General features: G+C 39.5%; 1 protein-coding gene across 7 annotated transcripts in view; it reads left to right on the top strand.

The window, feature by feature from the left end:
* Positions 1 to 15,840, top strand: part of prdm16 (PR domain containing 16) — a 173,445-nt gene that overhangs the window by 53,201 nt on the left and 104,404 nt on the right. For all 7 annotated transcript variants that reach the window (XM_086141261.1, XM_086141257.1, XM_086141255.1 and 4 more), the window contains exon 2: positions 7,714 to 8,162. In XM_086141261.1, coding sequence (XP_085997387.1) covers positions 7,714 to 8,162 — 449 coding nt within the window. The remainder of the gene's footprint in view (positions 1 to 7,713; positions 8,163 to 15,840) is intronic.

Here is a 15,840-nt window from a genome sequence, read left to right as displayed (position 1 = left end):
AAACACCACAAAACCACAATCAATGCCTGGTAATGCAAAAAGCATACTTTGTGCGTATATTACAACATGCAGCATATGGTTTGGTCTGGATTTGAAGAAAATTCATTCATTTTCAATGGAACTAAAAATAATGTAATTGTATGTTCATGCTTAAGTGGTGCACTCAGAAATAGGTTGTATGATTTCAAATACTGCACTCTAGTTGGTGGCAGCTCTGTACACTGGAGGCACAGAGTTTATCAATGCTGAACAACTCTCATGTCGTAAAAAAACTTCTATAACAGAAAATATTTGGAAATAGAATTCAAAATCATAAAAACATGAATATCTTCTCAAGCATATATCAGTCATGTTTGCTTCACTCACATTTTTTTCTTGCTACATTTCCATCGTATCTCACTTCTACACTCCTCCACCCCAGACTCGGAGCATATATGACTTTCTCTTTCCCTCCCACCCTCTCTTTCACCCCCACTTCCTCCTGCTTAGTCTCATGCCAGCCTAGCAAGGCAATGCTAACACTTTTGTCAGGGTGATTAATAGCATGCTGGATTGCCGTTAATTCACTGGCTAATGACTGCAGGGAGCAGGCGAGAAGAAGAGAAGAGCAGAATGAAGCAAGACTGCAAAATAATAGACTGATGTATGAGTGGAGGCTGCTTCCAGTGGCAGAGGTGAATATCATCAGCCCCCATGCACATTAATACACACACACATGCACCAAGAGCATGAGGACCGAAAGAATAGCCAAGATTTTGCCCCTATACTGAACACCGTTCAGAGACCGCCTGCAAATAATTTACTTTTTTCACTGAATACGCACATGTATGATCTAGCATCTCTACAAAATTCTCTGAAGGAAGATATTGTCTATTATATTTGAATGAATAATCATAATGCCTGCAAGGGTGTCATAGGATTGTGTTCGTCACGGCACAAAAAGTAATTCTACCACACTCTCAATGTTCCACTGTGACTTGTTTATATGTTCTTGGGTGTTTCTTTTTCGGTAATTGCAGTTTATTAAGATTTGCACTAATATAGCGAGATGAATTTGTCAATGAGAAGGTGGTTTGATTTGAAAATTTGTCTTTTGAGGGCTCAGCAGTGGTTCTAACTGCCAGGTTTAGTTCGATGTATATATTGAACACATTGTTGAAAATGTATGTTATTTGTCTAGAATTCAGATCACATGGCATTGTTATTTATAATTAAAAAAAGAGAATAGCTACTCTTTGACTTGGAAGGTACTGCAGGGAATGACCCCTTACCTACGCATATGTCTACATGTACGGACAAATTGATGTATAACCTTCCTTTGCCAATCTCCATATTGAATAAGAATAAATGGGTCTGTGCTGGCTGCTGTCTCTCTCAGTGCTTACATAGCCCTTGAATGGATTTCTAAATGAAGTTGCAAGAATCACAGAGAAAGAAAGAGGCACGGAGGAGTTTGCTCCTTCATTGTCGAAGGTTTTTTCTTCAAATATGCTCTTCCAATTTTATTGGCCCAATTTTCTTAATATTGATTCTGTCCTTACTCTTCCTTGTTAATAAATCAAATTTTCCACTTGAGAACCCTAAAATGTATTCTATATTTACAAGACTGAAACTATAGGATAGATTTTTGCAATAATGTACATGCTATTTAGGAGATGCACCAAATTGTTGATGTTCTCAAAATCCTTTCAAGAACTGATAGTGTTACTATTTCGGGGGCTTGTACAGCATAAATGTTTCCAGTGTTGAGGAAATTTACAGAGATTGAAACGGTTATGCTCATCTGGAACAGAGGGTGGCATCACTCACTGTAGCAGCTTTGATTGTCACATCATTTCATGTTGTTAAATACAGTTTAATCCATTATTCTGAAAGATGTGATCTTTTCACTTTTATACATTTTTCTTTCATTTATTTTCTTCTTCAAATGTTTTTTTCTAGTACACACCATGCCTTTTGCTCTCTATCCTCTTGATTTCTCCCAACCACCCCCTGGGTAGTGTTTGCAACTCAATTTAGCAAATGTAACTCAGTATTGATTATTATTAATATTTATCATGGTTGTGAACATGTTTTCTTCTGATGCTATTAATCTCCCCTGTTAATAAATGTCTCCAGTAGCCCAGGCCACAGGGCCCATGGGGAGCACAGAGGCACCACACACACACACACACACACACACACACACACACACACACACACACACACACACACACACACACACACACACACACGCACACACGCACACACGCACACACACACACGCACACACACACACACACACACACACACTATTGGACATATGCCTTTAGGCTGTTCAGCACAAATAAAGCATCAATACATCAGCTGTGTTGTTTCAGTGCGACCGACAAACACAAACGTGCACACTTGCTTATAAATACAAAGAGATCCATTCTGTTCCCTACTTTGACCAAACGTAGTCCTGCTTATTTTTTTGTTTTCTATGTGGAAAATACTACTGATAAAATGCAGTACTTTGATTACATGGTTTTGATGTCCACTCGAATGAGACACAGTATAGGAGAGACAAACTAGAACAATTTCAACAGATGACTCATATTATCATAAATTTATATACCCTTTACATAGCCATAAAATAAAGTCTGTACGGTGAATGTTTTTAGTTATTGCATCATTTTTGTGGTGCAGCAGTTCCAGTGAGTAAAAGCAAATCTTCAAATCTCCAGAGTTCATTGAATGTGGCATTTTTCAGCGTATTTATTTTTATCCAATTCTGTGAAATTCTCCTTTTTGTTTCTTTGTTTGCTCCGTATGTCTCTTGGTCTTTTCATGTTCTGGGATCTAACTTTATCCGCTCCGAGAAGCCGAATTGTAGCTTCCAGTGTTGCTTGGAAATGTTCCCAAGTGCTTTTATGAGGGGAAACACTGGCGTTTTCACTGCAAGAGGTTTGCTGGTATTTTAGCTGACCGTGCCCCCATTGCTCACTCACTGCTTCCATCAACACAGAGCACACACCTTCTTCCTTGAACACCCTTTTTTGGCTTTCTTGTCACATGCTTCCATTTATACGTCATTTTGAATCTAAGGTACCCCTCTGTGGAAAAATCCACTATACTGTTTTTCACCTTAGCCTCTAATTTATACTTGTTTGATTTTTACAGCTGCATCCTTTCACTACCCCCTTGGATTTTAAGCTAAGGGCGTTTAGGTACTTTTGTGTGGTGACGGAATTATCGAAGCCCTGCTTATTATAGAAGAACAGGTACTAATGTCACCCCGTGGCCCAATAATGCAGTTAAGTGGAACCATTTTGACACGTGGTACTGGCACAAACAGCAGATTAGACTGGAGTCTCTGAATGTTGACCCGCACTCACACATGGTCCCGCATCAAAGTGATTGGTCATTTATTCCTCAACTAGCCACCCATTTTTCATATTTGTCAAGATACACACAGTCTCCCCACCCTGTTAATTTTTTTCTTTTTTTCTTTCTTTGTGTGAGACAATCTTTTCTCCCCATATTTGGAGCTAGTGCAGAATTTTGCATAGTTTTGACTTTTCCCTGGATACTGTCCTTTCACCAGTGGCTGGCTTTCTTTTTGAACTGAACCAGATCAATTTACAGACAGACAAAGATGCAGTCTCTGTGTGCGTTGGAGAGGGAAGGCAGTGAGGGAAATGAGACGCGTGTGCTTTATGACGGCCATCATTTGCACACGTCCTTTTTCCACTTCACGATCATGACCCTGTCGCTCGTCGTGTATCAAGCCATACACCTGGCTCAAGCAATAATCGGCATCCCTACTACACAACGGACTGCGGTGCCCTTTAACGCACCGATGTCAAGTAAAGTGTAACTGAAATTACAATTACAGAGACTCACAATTTCAGCCAAAGTACATTTGGTCCCTATTTAATGCAACATTTATAGCTTCCGCAGCAGATTTTCTTCATGCATTCTGTGTTGTCTCTTGATCCTGAGACTTCGTCAACAGTACAGCTTAGTCTATATGCCACAAGGCACATGTGTTTGTGTGCGTCCAGGCAGACGGCAGAAAATGACTCCAGATCTCTATCTCTCTGCACTTAAGTCTAGAGTGCTCTGATTAAACACAACCACAGAACAATTTACCCCTTGTAAGGCCCTCCGATCAAACCGCTGATTTTCAGCTCTGTGTCAAGTTATTTTGCCATGGTGACGCTGATTACAGCGTTATCAGGTCTTTTTTTGGTTTTGGTTTTGTTTTTTTTCCGTATTGAGAATTTTGAAATCTTGACTCTTCAAATATTTTTTCCCAATATCTGGTCGAACTGTCCATCGCTTTTCCTCTGAAATATTCTTCAAAGATGTTTGTCTAAAACGTCATATCTGTGTCATATCTTGTAATTGCACCGTGGCATGCAGTAATTGTGAGATATCATCTCGACCCACAACACCATCTGATCCCTTGCACATGTGTTTGGAGTACAGTAACAGCTCCTGCTGATGCAAACAGATGTGTATTTGTGTGATAGCATGCATCTGTGCATACATGCCTTCTAGTCTTTGTTATTTCAAGCCATGTTACAAAGCAAAGAGCCTATTTATGGCATGCATTTACAATTTATCAAATAAATGGGATACCTTCATGTGGCCTGGACCTGGCTCTCAGGCAGAGTAGCGTAGTTTTCCACTGGAGTAGCAGCCACTGAACAAGCAGCCCATTGTAGCCACAGCCAGCACCAGGACCCCCAAGGTGCGAATTAATGATTGACCCCTGATGTAATCAGGATAAATAGCTCCCCGTAAAAAGAGAAAGCGATGGCGAGAGGAGTAGAGAGAGAAAGAACAACATGAGGAACCAGGGAAAGGAAGGCACTATCTGCCCTGGGTGTTTTTAAGGAGCCCAAAGGGAGACGGACCTAACATCTCTTTCGTGGCCTTTTGAGACCCAGAGCTAACACACAGATGTTCTAAACCAGTTGTCCTTTTTTTAAACTTTTCATGTCTTCACACCGCTTAGTATTTCCTGGCTTACTTTTCTCTTCAGCAGCTCTTTTCATTAGCGGTCCAACATCGCCTGCCTACAGGGTTATAGAGCATGAATGAGCGGCATCTATTTCTTTGCTGTTGTCGTTTCTTCACTGCTTCACTGCTGGTTTCAGGATTAATAGAACTGATATCTGTTTAATATCACTCCTTATTTGCCAAATTGACCTTGCTTTGCAGCTTCAAAAGTCTCACAAAAGATAGGTTTTTCATGTTTTCTCATTAAAATTAAAGTGAACTGAGGTTTCTTTCCTCTATGATCTAATGAAGTTATCTGTGTATTATTGTGCATAAAGGTTCTTAAGCCAATCTGTATTTAATAGATTTTCCAACCTCGTCTCTGCTTGTCAAAATTGCTCTCAATGGGTCAAGTGCCAGTGAGAGTGGAGGAGTGAAAAGAGGGTGAAAGAGGTGTTTAACGGCCTGAAAACACTTTTGATTGTACAGAGGGTGCACACGCCTGGTCTGTACCCCTATGAAATAATGATCAATAAAAAAAAAGAATTCTTTTCCAGTTAGAATCACAGGATGACGCAAAATCAGTCATAAAAGGACAGAATTTATTGCTGTAGCTTTATGTGATAAGTTTCCCGGAGCTGAATGAACTGGTTTGCCAAGCACTGAAAAGCCCTTGTCCTGTGCTTTCTTAGTTTCACATTTCACATTAAAAACCTACATGTCAGTTAATTTAACAACTTTGACAGGCCACAATTGTTACTGGGCTAGAGGCCAAGTATTTATTGTAAAACAAAAACTGTTAGTTGTTATTTCAGAACAACAATCTAGAGATGATTTGTGTTATGTAGTCTCATTATTAGCTTATTCAATATATCTCTAGAGTATAAGCCTCTCTGAAGGTCTGACCTCCGTCCTTAGGATGTACAGAAAAATATTATTTTAATCCACTCTTCAGACTGAAATATAATTTGTGTGACGTTGTCTCTGAATTTGACTTATTTATGATTTTTCTCTTGCATAATATCGCATTAATATCCAGCAGAGGTGGTCCATTCATGACCCAATAAACTTCACTAACAAGTATGCATTTGAATGTCATGTAGCAGCTCTTGTTTAAACCTGGGAAGCAGCAGCACGCTTGGCAGCAAGCTCGGTGGAGGCTAACAGAGGGAGCAAAGTTGATTGGAACCACCCCTGCTGTAATTTTGGGCCTAGTTAGCCTGCTGATTGCCAGTCCCTGTGTTTAGATAGTAAAACGGCAGTGGTGTTTCAACTTTAGACACCAAAATCTGTCCAGAGAGAAAAAGGAGGCACACAGAGATGTGCCCAGGCAAACATACACAAGCAAGAACAGCCATTGCACTGAGTGAAATGTGTTGGTCCTGCTAAGTGCAGGACTAGATATACTTATTCATTTGTTGATTTTATTAAATTGTTGTTTTTGTTCCATCAAATCAAATCTGTAATTGAGTTAATTTAGCAAAATGATTGAAAGCCTGAATGCACCACCCAAAGTTGTAATATCAGTATCATTAATTCATGTATTAATCAATTAATTTATTTATTCATGCATTGATTTTTTTCCATTTAATAGCAATGAAAATTTGGTCACAATTCACCTGGGTAGTTTGGACATATGCTGAAATACCCTAAATGTTCACTGGACTTAAAAAAAAAAAAATGCGATGTGAATTCGGTGTGAATAGTCAATGACTGAATTTTGATTTTTAAAGCTCAATTATACATTTAACAACCTCATCACAGTTTTACAGAAAATGACAAATTATCTTGAAAAATAGTTGGAACAAATTGGCTTGAAGGGAAAGTTTTACAACTAGTATTGCACTTTTTCAAGGTTTCACTATTAAAGTAAAAATTCCCATTTTCTTCTGTGCCAATTAGGTGATCCTCACCATATGGTAACTATAACACATAATATGGGTCAGATCTCACACACCCTATATTTATTTCATGTCACTCTCTTATGTACCTCCACATTCACATTAACAAACCCCTCCTGGCCACAAGAAAAAAATCTCCAGGAAACTGAATGGGGCTTAAAGTTAAACACGCATCCACACACATTTGTTGTGCTCATCATCATTTTCACTCCCAGTGTTGTAGGGGGATCTGGTAGCATGTGCACAATCATGCTGTCAGTCTGTGGACATGACAGTAATGATAGCTGACGAGGCTAACCAGATCAGCGATAGGCGTAGCGATTATTTGAAAGATGAATCCCGGCAGAAAACAGCAACTGTGATAGAATTGAAATCTTTCCCATGGTGGACTTGGCTGACCCCAGGCTTTTTTTCCTTGATCTGTGTGTCTCCTCTCAGATAGACCCCGGAGGATCTGAGGAGTAGGCATTTTGTAACTAAAGGCTATAATATGAATAGATACTTTACAGAAGAACCCCAGAATCCTCGGTGTGAAGACTATGGTTTCTTAATGGTTTGGAAGCTTGGAAAATGCGGTAATATGTTTTTTTTTTAATGTTGGGTTCAAGAAGTCATCGAATATAGTTGTGTCATACAGCTTTTCAGTTCCCGTATTAAGAGATTGGTTGTTCAAATTGGCTTTGCAAACAAGATTTTCTTTTTCGTTTTACGATGAAGAGATGTGGAGGGACTTGCACTACTTGGATTTTGAGCAACATGCCAAAAAAGAATATACCGTAACTAAAATGTGGGAATATACACATTCTAATGATCTTTGCACGTACCTTTTTTTCTTTCTCAGATGACAGTGAGCCGGCAGAAAGCATGTACGACACAGAGGTTAACCTCCCGGGGTTAGCAGCCAGCGGAGCTGGCGCTGATAGCCCAGAAGACGACGTTGAGGACGGTGTCATCAACATGTCTCCTCTGCCCTCACCAACACCTTCCCATCCAAACAACAACCATCATCACCTTCTGCATCCACACATCTACACAGCACACCATCATCTTCATAACAATAGCAACAACACCAACAATGACCAGGACTTCACCACACCCAAGGAAGGATCGCCATATGAGGCGCCTGTCTACATTCCTGATGACATTCCAATTCCAAGCGAACTGGATCTCCGGGAGTCTTCAGTGCCCGGTGCTGGATTGGGCGTATGGGCCAAGACCCGCATTGCTGCTGGCGAGAGGTTTGGTCTCCATCACAGTGCCATAGGCAAAGACAGCTCCTTTGGCTGGGAGGTAAGGACTAGTCTATCTTTGTGGCACCTGACTTGCTGTTTTTTCACCCTCTATATTACTCCATATTACAACTGTGCATGTCCGTCATACATTGTGGAACAAACATAAATACAATAAGTTCAATAAAAAAAAAATGAAATGAAAGAGTGTCACAGGCAAAGATGGAACAGTGATAAGAATAAGTGATGAATGAGCTGCTTTTCATTCACACATTTACATTCCCAGCAATCACTGTTCATTCAATGGAATCTAGCTCATCATCAGTACAGATGCCCATTCTGTCCCCTGTGTGATTCAACCTCATCTTTGATCACACACACACACACACGCACGGACGCACACACACGCACACACGCACACACGCACACACACGCACGCACACACACTTGTCCAGAAATCCAGCCACACAGCAATGTCAGATGGAAAAATCTCCCTGATTAGTGGAGGTATCAGCTTTTCTGGGCGTCGGTCCGAGTGAGCACACTTATTTGGTCACGCCACCCGATATGGAAATGAAGAAGCGTGGCCCGATGCGATGGCAGCATATTGAACTATTAATTTTCATTTCAACATGACATTAGAGGATATTGAAGTTGCTTCAGTAAGCTCATTAGTGGGAGAAAAAAAACAACCAATGTCTGTCTCTCTCATGTCTCTCTTTACTCTTTCTCATATGTCTAATCAGAGATGAAATATACTGGCCTGCTTTTCATTTTACTCACTCCTAGACTATTTTTAGGAGGCTGGTCAGTCACTACTACAGTGTTCGTCATAAGATTACTGTAGTGTAGGTTAAATCAAAGGAAACCCTGATAGTTTTCCCACTAAAAGCTTTATTCCTTTTTAACCCAGTTGTTTTCTTAACAGTTGTAGGAGCATGTGGGTGATTGTAGCATATCGGCGCTTGTGGCTGAATTCTAGTAGTTTTCTCTTTAACTTCGTGTTATGCCTTGAAATGCGAGGTAAAAGGGGCACATTTCCAAAAAAAATTATTTTTCTGTAGATGTAGTGTTTTCCTTTATTTTCACATCCTAGTTTCTATTTCTTTCTAGACTTCCAGCTGGTCCCTATTCATAAGCCAAGCTTCAGCTTTCTTGCCTGCAAAGCAGAAGGCCTGACTTCAGCTCTCACCCGTTACATTTGCACATCAGCTGTTAGAAATATATTACTGTAGATATAGACCACCAAACACACCAAACCTAAAACCACTTTAATTGCAGGGATTTTGGTCTGTAAGCCTATCATTTGGCATACTGATCATACGGTATTCAACTGAAAGGTAATTTGATATTTTCTTAAAACAAAAAAACAACAACGGTGACATTATGGAAGTGCCTTTCTCCTACGATGCACGAGATGCCCAACTTGAGGTTGAAAACATATCTCAACTTTGCTTCCCAACAGAAGAAAAACAATTGATCTCTCCTCCCAACTTAGCTCATCCCAAAGAGTTGTCAGTGGGCCGACGGTGGTACAGGCTGCGCTATTTTTTAACTTTCTGGTTTGGTGCTGGAACTCTTTAGGGGCCATCCTCTCCCAGACTCTTATCACAGATAGTCATAACAGTCAGCCTGTTGATAGTCATCAGCAGACTCCCTTAGGAGCCCCATACACCCCTGTTCTCCCCCTTTAACCCTCCAAACCCTCTACTCATCTACTACCTCTGGTCTTACACAAACAGACATTGAGATTTTTTTCTCCATGTGATGAAAGATTTTAAATGAAATCACTAAAAATCATAATAACAAGGATATGGCAAAGACGGGAATATGTTAGAAATGTATTCCTCACAGGATTAGCAATACAGATGGAGTTTAATTCTATCATGAAACAGTAGATGGGAGATAAACCAACCTTCAACATCTTTGTTAGACAAATAGATGGTTGAAATATACAATCCCAGTAATTTATTCCAGTAATTTGACTTTCATGATAAATTGATGAAATATTGCTCACAAAATACCACTGAGAGAGTCTGTGTTTTTTTTTTTTTTTTCAATTTTTATTATAATTAACTTGATAACTACTGCGAAATCTATATAATGGGAAGACTCAAAACATCAGAGGATGATGACTATGCAAGCCTATAATATTTGCGAACTTAAATTGCAGTTACAAGATTTTCATCTGTCATATAGGAAATATGCGATTTTTTTAACAGTACAGGAGTTGTTCAACTCCAAAATAGTTCAACTCCATTGACTGTATTTTTGGGGATTATTTCACTTTTTTTTTCATTTTTATTTTCTTAAAATAAGATTGGCAATTACTCATTATACTGGCTATATGAACGCCACGGTGTATCACAGATGACATGGTACCTCTAGAAGCGTAGATTGATGGAGAGAAACAACAGGAGAAACAACTGGCGAGAATGAAAGAGGAAGTCAAAGGGGAAGCTTTCTATTGTCTGTCCTGGGGCATCAGAGACTGGAAGAGGCGTTAATTCAGACTCATTTCAGCTAGGTGGACAGCTCAATCTAAGAGCTGCTTTGCTGCAGGCAATGGCCATTCTCCTCTATCTCAGACCCTCTTTGGGCCAGCACCAAGTCATCCATTTAAAAACCATTATGCTCTCCCTTTTGCACAATGTGATAGAATACTGGGGCCCTAGGTCAACTTTATATGTGTGCCTGTGTGAATGGGATTGTGCTGTTCTTCCAACCCCTCAGGATAGAAAGGCCTGCAAAAGCAGCGTGAGGTTTTTTTTCAACCCCCTGAGAGTCCAATGTAGGGATCTCCTGTCAGACTGACCCCTGTTATTATCTGGTTGGTAGATTGGCTTCACTTGCCTATATTTGATAGAGACATGTCATGATACAAAGGCTGGAGTTATTCTGACTTAAACCTCTGGCAGTGACTTGACTCACTAATCTTATTCCCTCAGGATTTCAGGTGTCAGAAGAAAGAACAACATATCTGTGCATGTGCTTGGCAAAGACTATATTCACAAATTTACACTGTGAATGTGTGAGCAATGTAAAATCTTGTCTGTATGAGTCAATTCTACACAAAAAAATGAGCAACACAGAGTTGATATCTAGAAAACTGTTTAAAAATGAATGTCTCACTAATAGCCTGTATTTAAGATTTTATTCACATATTAAGCAGCATGATGAAGGCTCCTCAAGGCAATATTAAGCCATTTCTCATTACAATGCGATAGAAGGGTGTGTTCTTGCACTTTTGAAACTACATTAGCTTTGTTATTTTTTGGCTATATTATCCCTCTAGTGCTCAAGTGTGTGTTTGAAGGAAGCATGTCAAACATCACACTGCTGTTAGGAAGATGATTCAGTTGTTGCTTTGGGGGATTTGTTCCAACCTGGTAATTTCGGAAGAAAATGGTCCACAGTTAAATAAATGTGGGATATCCTGTATCTGAAGCTTGATAAGGAGTAAGACCGTAGATGTTTAAGATGCCCCTTCTCTATTGGTTCTGTAAAAGACTAACTTGTAATGATATTCACGGAAACAAGAGAAATGTACTCTTTTTTTGAATGAATGAATGAATGAATGAATGAATGAATGAATGAATGAATGAATGAATGAAAATAATTGTTTCTTCATTTTTTATAGGGATTTCATATGGAGATTTTCATGGTGGAGGGAGAAAAATAATCCAATCTTCTTATATTTGTTCTTAAATCACTAATAAACAATTGGCGGTTAGTGTATCCATATCAAGTTGACAGGAACTGAATTATTTCATGGTGGAACATCATGTATAGCATCTTTTTCTAGTCCGCTAGAAGTCTAGTCTGCTCTGTTAAAACTTGACAAAATGTTTCTTAGAAATCTCTTTATTTGTCACATTCTCTTATGCACACAGCACAACATCAGTAAAATGTACCGGTAACCACCGCATTTAATCTATGATGGATGAACCATGAACAGTAGGTAGCCTCTGAGCAGCGCCAGGGGAGCAGTTAGGGGTTCAGTGTCTTGCCCAGCAACACTCCGTCAGGCCAGGGGGAGCTGAGAATCGCACCAGGAATATTTGGTTCCAAGGACGACTGCTCTAAACCCCCTGCATCTTATAAAGATTGGTAAAGAACTTAATTTTGAAAACTGCTTCATCTTTGCAACAAGACGTTTTTGCTATGCTAAATTCATCCTTGGCAAATGTAATATATACCATTTTTTTTCCTAGAATTAACTAATTTCTATCAAGTTGCTCAATTCATAAAATCCTAATGTCAGATGTTAACAGAGGCTATAACTATGTATCAATGGTTTTCTTATTATCATTATTTCTAATTTTTTTAGTGTCAAAACCTTTACATAGTTGAAGAAAATTAAGGCCAAAAACTCAAATCACAACACTCAAATTAAAGCATCAATGTCTTGCATACAGCTTTATTTTTCTGTTTGCAGCAGTGGACCTTGGGATGACTTTGTTGCCAGGCAAACTTCTTTCTCTCTGTCCCTCATTCTTTCTCTGTTTACTCTTTGTGGGGTGATTTTCCATATCAGTATCATTCAAGCAGTGATGTTTGTGAAAAAAGGCGAAAAGTATGTTAGCTCCTCTGTTTACCCTGTTATTGACTTAGTGATAGGCTAAGACGTTTGGCGGGCATTCGCATGAAGCCAAGCTCCTACGTGACATCTACCCATCTGGCCATGGCATCGTGCAACTCTCTCGCTTTCTGTCAGGCAAAAAAATCTACTCCTTGACAGCTCACTTTTCATATTTACTCACTGCTCCTTTTTCTTTTTTTAATGTAACCTAAGTGCAAGGTTGACCTTCTCGTTTATAAATGTTAGCGAGAAGAAGTCCTGGCGCACCCTGACACTTATCTGTCCTGACCCACCTCTCGCCTTCCAAAGTGTTTGCTTGCCTTTTGTGTTCTGCCCCAGGAGGGCGGATGGCCAAATTCTTATGCCTCAAGATATCCCTATAGGGCATTCAAGGTGCAGCTCGCAACTTGTCTGATCTGTTTGCCTTCCAAAGAAATGTGTTCTTTATCTTGATTATTTAGCCGTTGGTGACTAGTACTAAACTGATAGGGCATAAAGTCCCTTGGACTGCCAGCAGACAGTAGTCACACCAAGTGACTGCATATTATGAGACAAAGCGAGATAAAGATAAGGAGATAACAAGTAATGGAGTTGTTTCCTGCTTTATTTGACTCACAGTGACAGCTATAGTCATGATAGGCCAATTGTCACAAACAGAGTTTTTATTTAAAGTCTGAATATTGACCCATACAACAGGGCAAGCATGAAGCATGAATTAATCCATTTGTTCACCATTTTGTCCCAGCATTACTTGTAGTTAACTTGAACCCCTACCATGTAGGCTATTGTGTAGCATGAGTGACACTCTTCACATAAATGGGGTCATTATCATGTCTTTTAGTAATCAAATCAGGGCCATGCTCTGATGAATATGGCCTAAAGCTGAGAGTACTTCTCCATAAAGCCACTTGACAGGAAAAAAAAAACGCAGGCTTTTATATATTATTTTTTTTCTCCTATTGAGATCAAGTCTCACTGGAAGCTGGAGGATAATTGTTTATTAAAGGGTCAGTTCACCTAAGTCACACACATACACGCACTCGCACACACACAGCCATAAGAGGTGTTGCTACTTTCACATCGCAGTTTGCTGTTAATAGGACAAATAATTAAGCCGTTATGGCCATCAAAATATTATAAATAGAACTAGCTGTATAAAACAGAGAACTATCTGTTTGTAGTGTTTTATACAAATGCTCCGGATGCAGATGCATTATAGTTTTCAGTCACTGGTCCATTGTCTCAGTAGAGACTTAACACTGATTTTATCCAAAATATTTATTATTATATTGGAATGAGCTAGAATTTGAAATGAAGTATATTTCAATAACAGAAGATACTCTTCACATAGACTGAGTATTTACACACAGCTGTATGTTTTTGAAGCTTGTCTCTATGACAGCCTATGTTAAAATAGCGACTTATTTTGGCACAATGGCCTATAGTCCCACATCGTAATGAAAGGGATATCAATCCTGTGGTTTCTAATAACAGTATTGACCAACAGTGTGCGGTTTTCTGTCATCATTATTTGACTTTGACAGAAACCCCAAGTTTACACATGGAGCAAAAACACTAGAGAGAGCGTAACACCACAAGTCCCGGGGCTGCGTGCTGTAATATCTTCCATTCACGTTCATTTTATGTAGGTTTGAAACATGCCATTAGCCAATTTAATCCAATTTTCCCAGCTTTCGGAGCACTCCAGTGGAACAGATTCCATCTAATATTAAACATATGGTCGCTGTTGCCCCTAGAAACACCGCAGCAGCAGTGGGCTTTTTTTTAAGAAGCCATTAAAGACAAAGCTCCTGTGTCCTATTGCAAAGCATTGTCACTTATTTTCGGTGAACATGGTAGCTGATAATGAGGAAGTGGGGCAGGAAATTAAGTGCCAGGTTTGATTAGAAGCCTGATGCCTTATCATTTGTTCATAACTTATAACCAGCATCTGTTAATTCATTAATAAATTAATTTGCAGCGTGTAGATGAAAGGTGTGCAGGCTCCCAATGAAGGATGTTGGGAAATGTCATCCATCTCTGATGAGTGAAACTTGACAAATGTTGTCCACGGAATTTGAGCTTTTATGATTTTGTCATTGGTTTCAGACCCCAACCAGTCCAGCCAAGCATTTTCAATAGAGCTGCTTGTTTGCCTGACTAACCCCCTGACAGTGTCCACATGCATGTCCTCCACAATGCCACCCTTTATCGCACAAGATCTCTCTTTGCTTTAAACATCAATTAAACACCCTCTCGTTGGTCCATCATTCCTTTGTGGTAAAGCACATTTCACTATGTATCTAGTAAGACTCCATCGTTCATCATTGCCCTGATAAATAGTCCCATCAGTTAGGGCCCCGAGGCAGGAACAGACAATAACACTGCTCTGTAGCGGGTGGAGGATGATAACATTAGTCAAATGCTGTTTATGTTAGTGATTAGATTTATGTTATCATGTAGAAACAACAAGTACCCTTTTCCTCTGTTTATGAATTAGTCATTAAAGCAGACTCTTTGAATTTAGCTGTGATATTACCGCCACAGTTTTTCTCAAGACTTTATTTAAATTAAACATAGTTTACCATTGTTTTTGGGGGTACTGTTTAATTAACTTTAATTGCAAGTGGGCACTGAAATGCAAAAAATGCTTTTTCATGATTTTTGTTTGGTACAAAAAAAAACTAAAGCAGTCTTTCTCTGTCATGGTCAAGCCAAAAGTATAAAGGGCCCTCCTAAGCATATGACTGAGTCTGGAACAAGAGGAGGGACTCTCATGAACTGTCGGTCTCGACGTAAGTGGAAAGGGTTTGATAACCTTGCCATCATCTGATTGTGTCAAGGTTATCTTTATTTAAGAAGAAAAAAGCAGATAATTAGGAATCAGTAGGTGGTATGCATGGCATAATTGCCTGTTCCAGTCCATGTGTAAGAATGCAAAGTCCTTCTTCCTTCATTTCCTCATATCTGTGTATTAATCACTTTTGCTGCTGATCAGCACAGTGAACTTCAAGCCGCACAGTTATTCTGTCCTCATATGTCATATGACTCCGATCTGTGTCACTTTCTCTCACGAAGGGCTGAACTGTTGTTGGTGCAGCTGGTACACAGCAGTACCCAGTATGCCACCCACAGCCAAAGAAGCAGAAAGAATGCT

This window comes from Fistularia commersonii, chromosome 34, assembly GCF_037954325.1.
Source record: "Fistularia commersonii isolate RoL2024-O1a breed Wild chromosome 34, RoL_Fcom_v1.0, whole genome shotgun sequence".
Taxonomy (NCBI): domain Eukaryota; kingdom Metazoa; phylum Chordata; class Actinopteri; order Syngnathiformes; family Fistulariidae; genus Fistularia; species Fistularia commersonii.
Note: the sequence above shows the minus strand (reverse complement) of the source record. Positions and strands in the feature narration are given on the sequence as shown.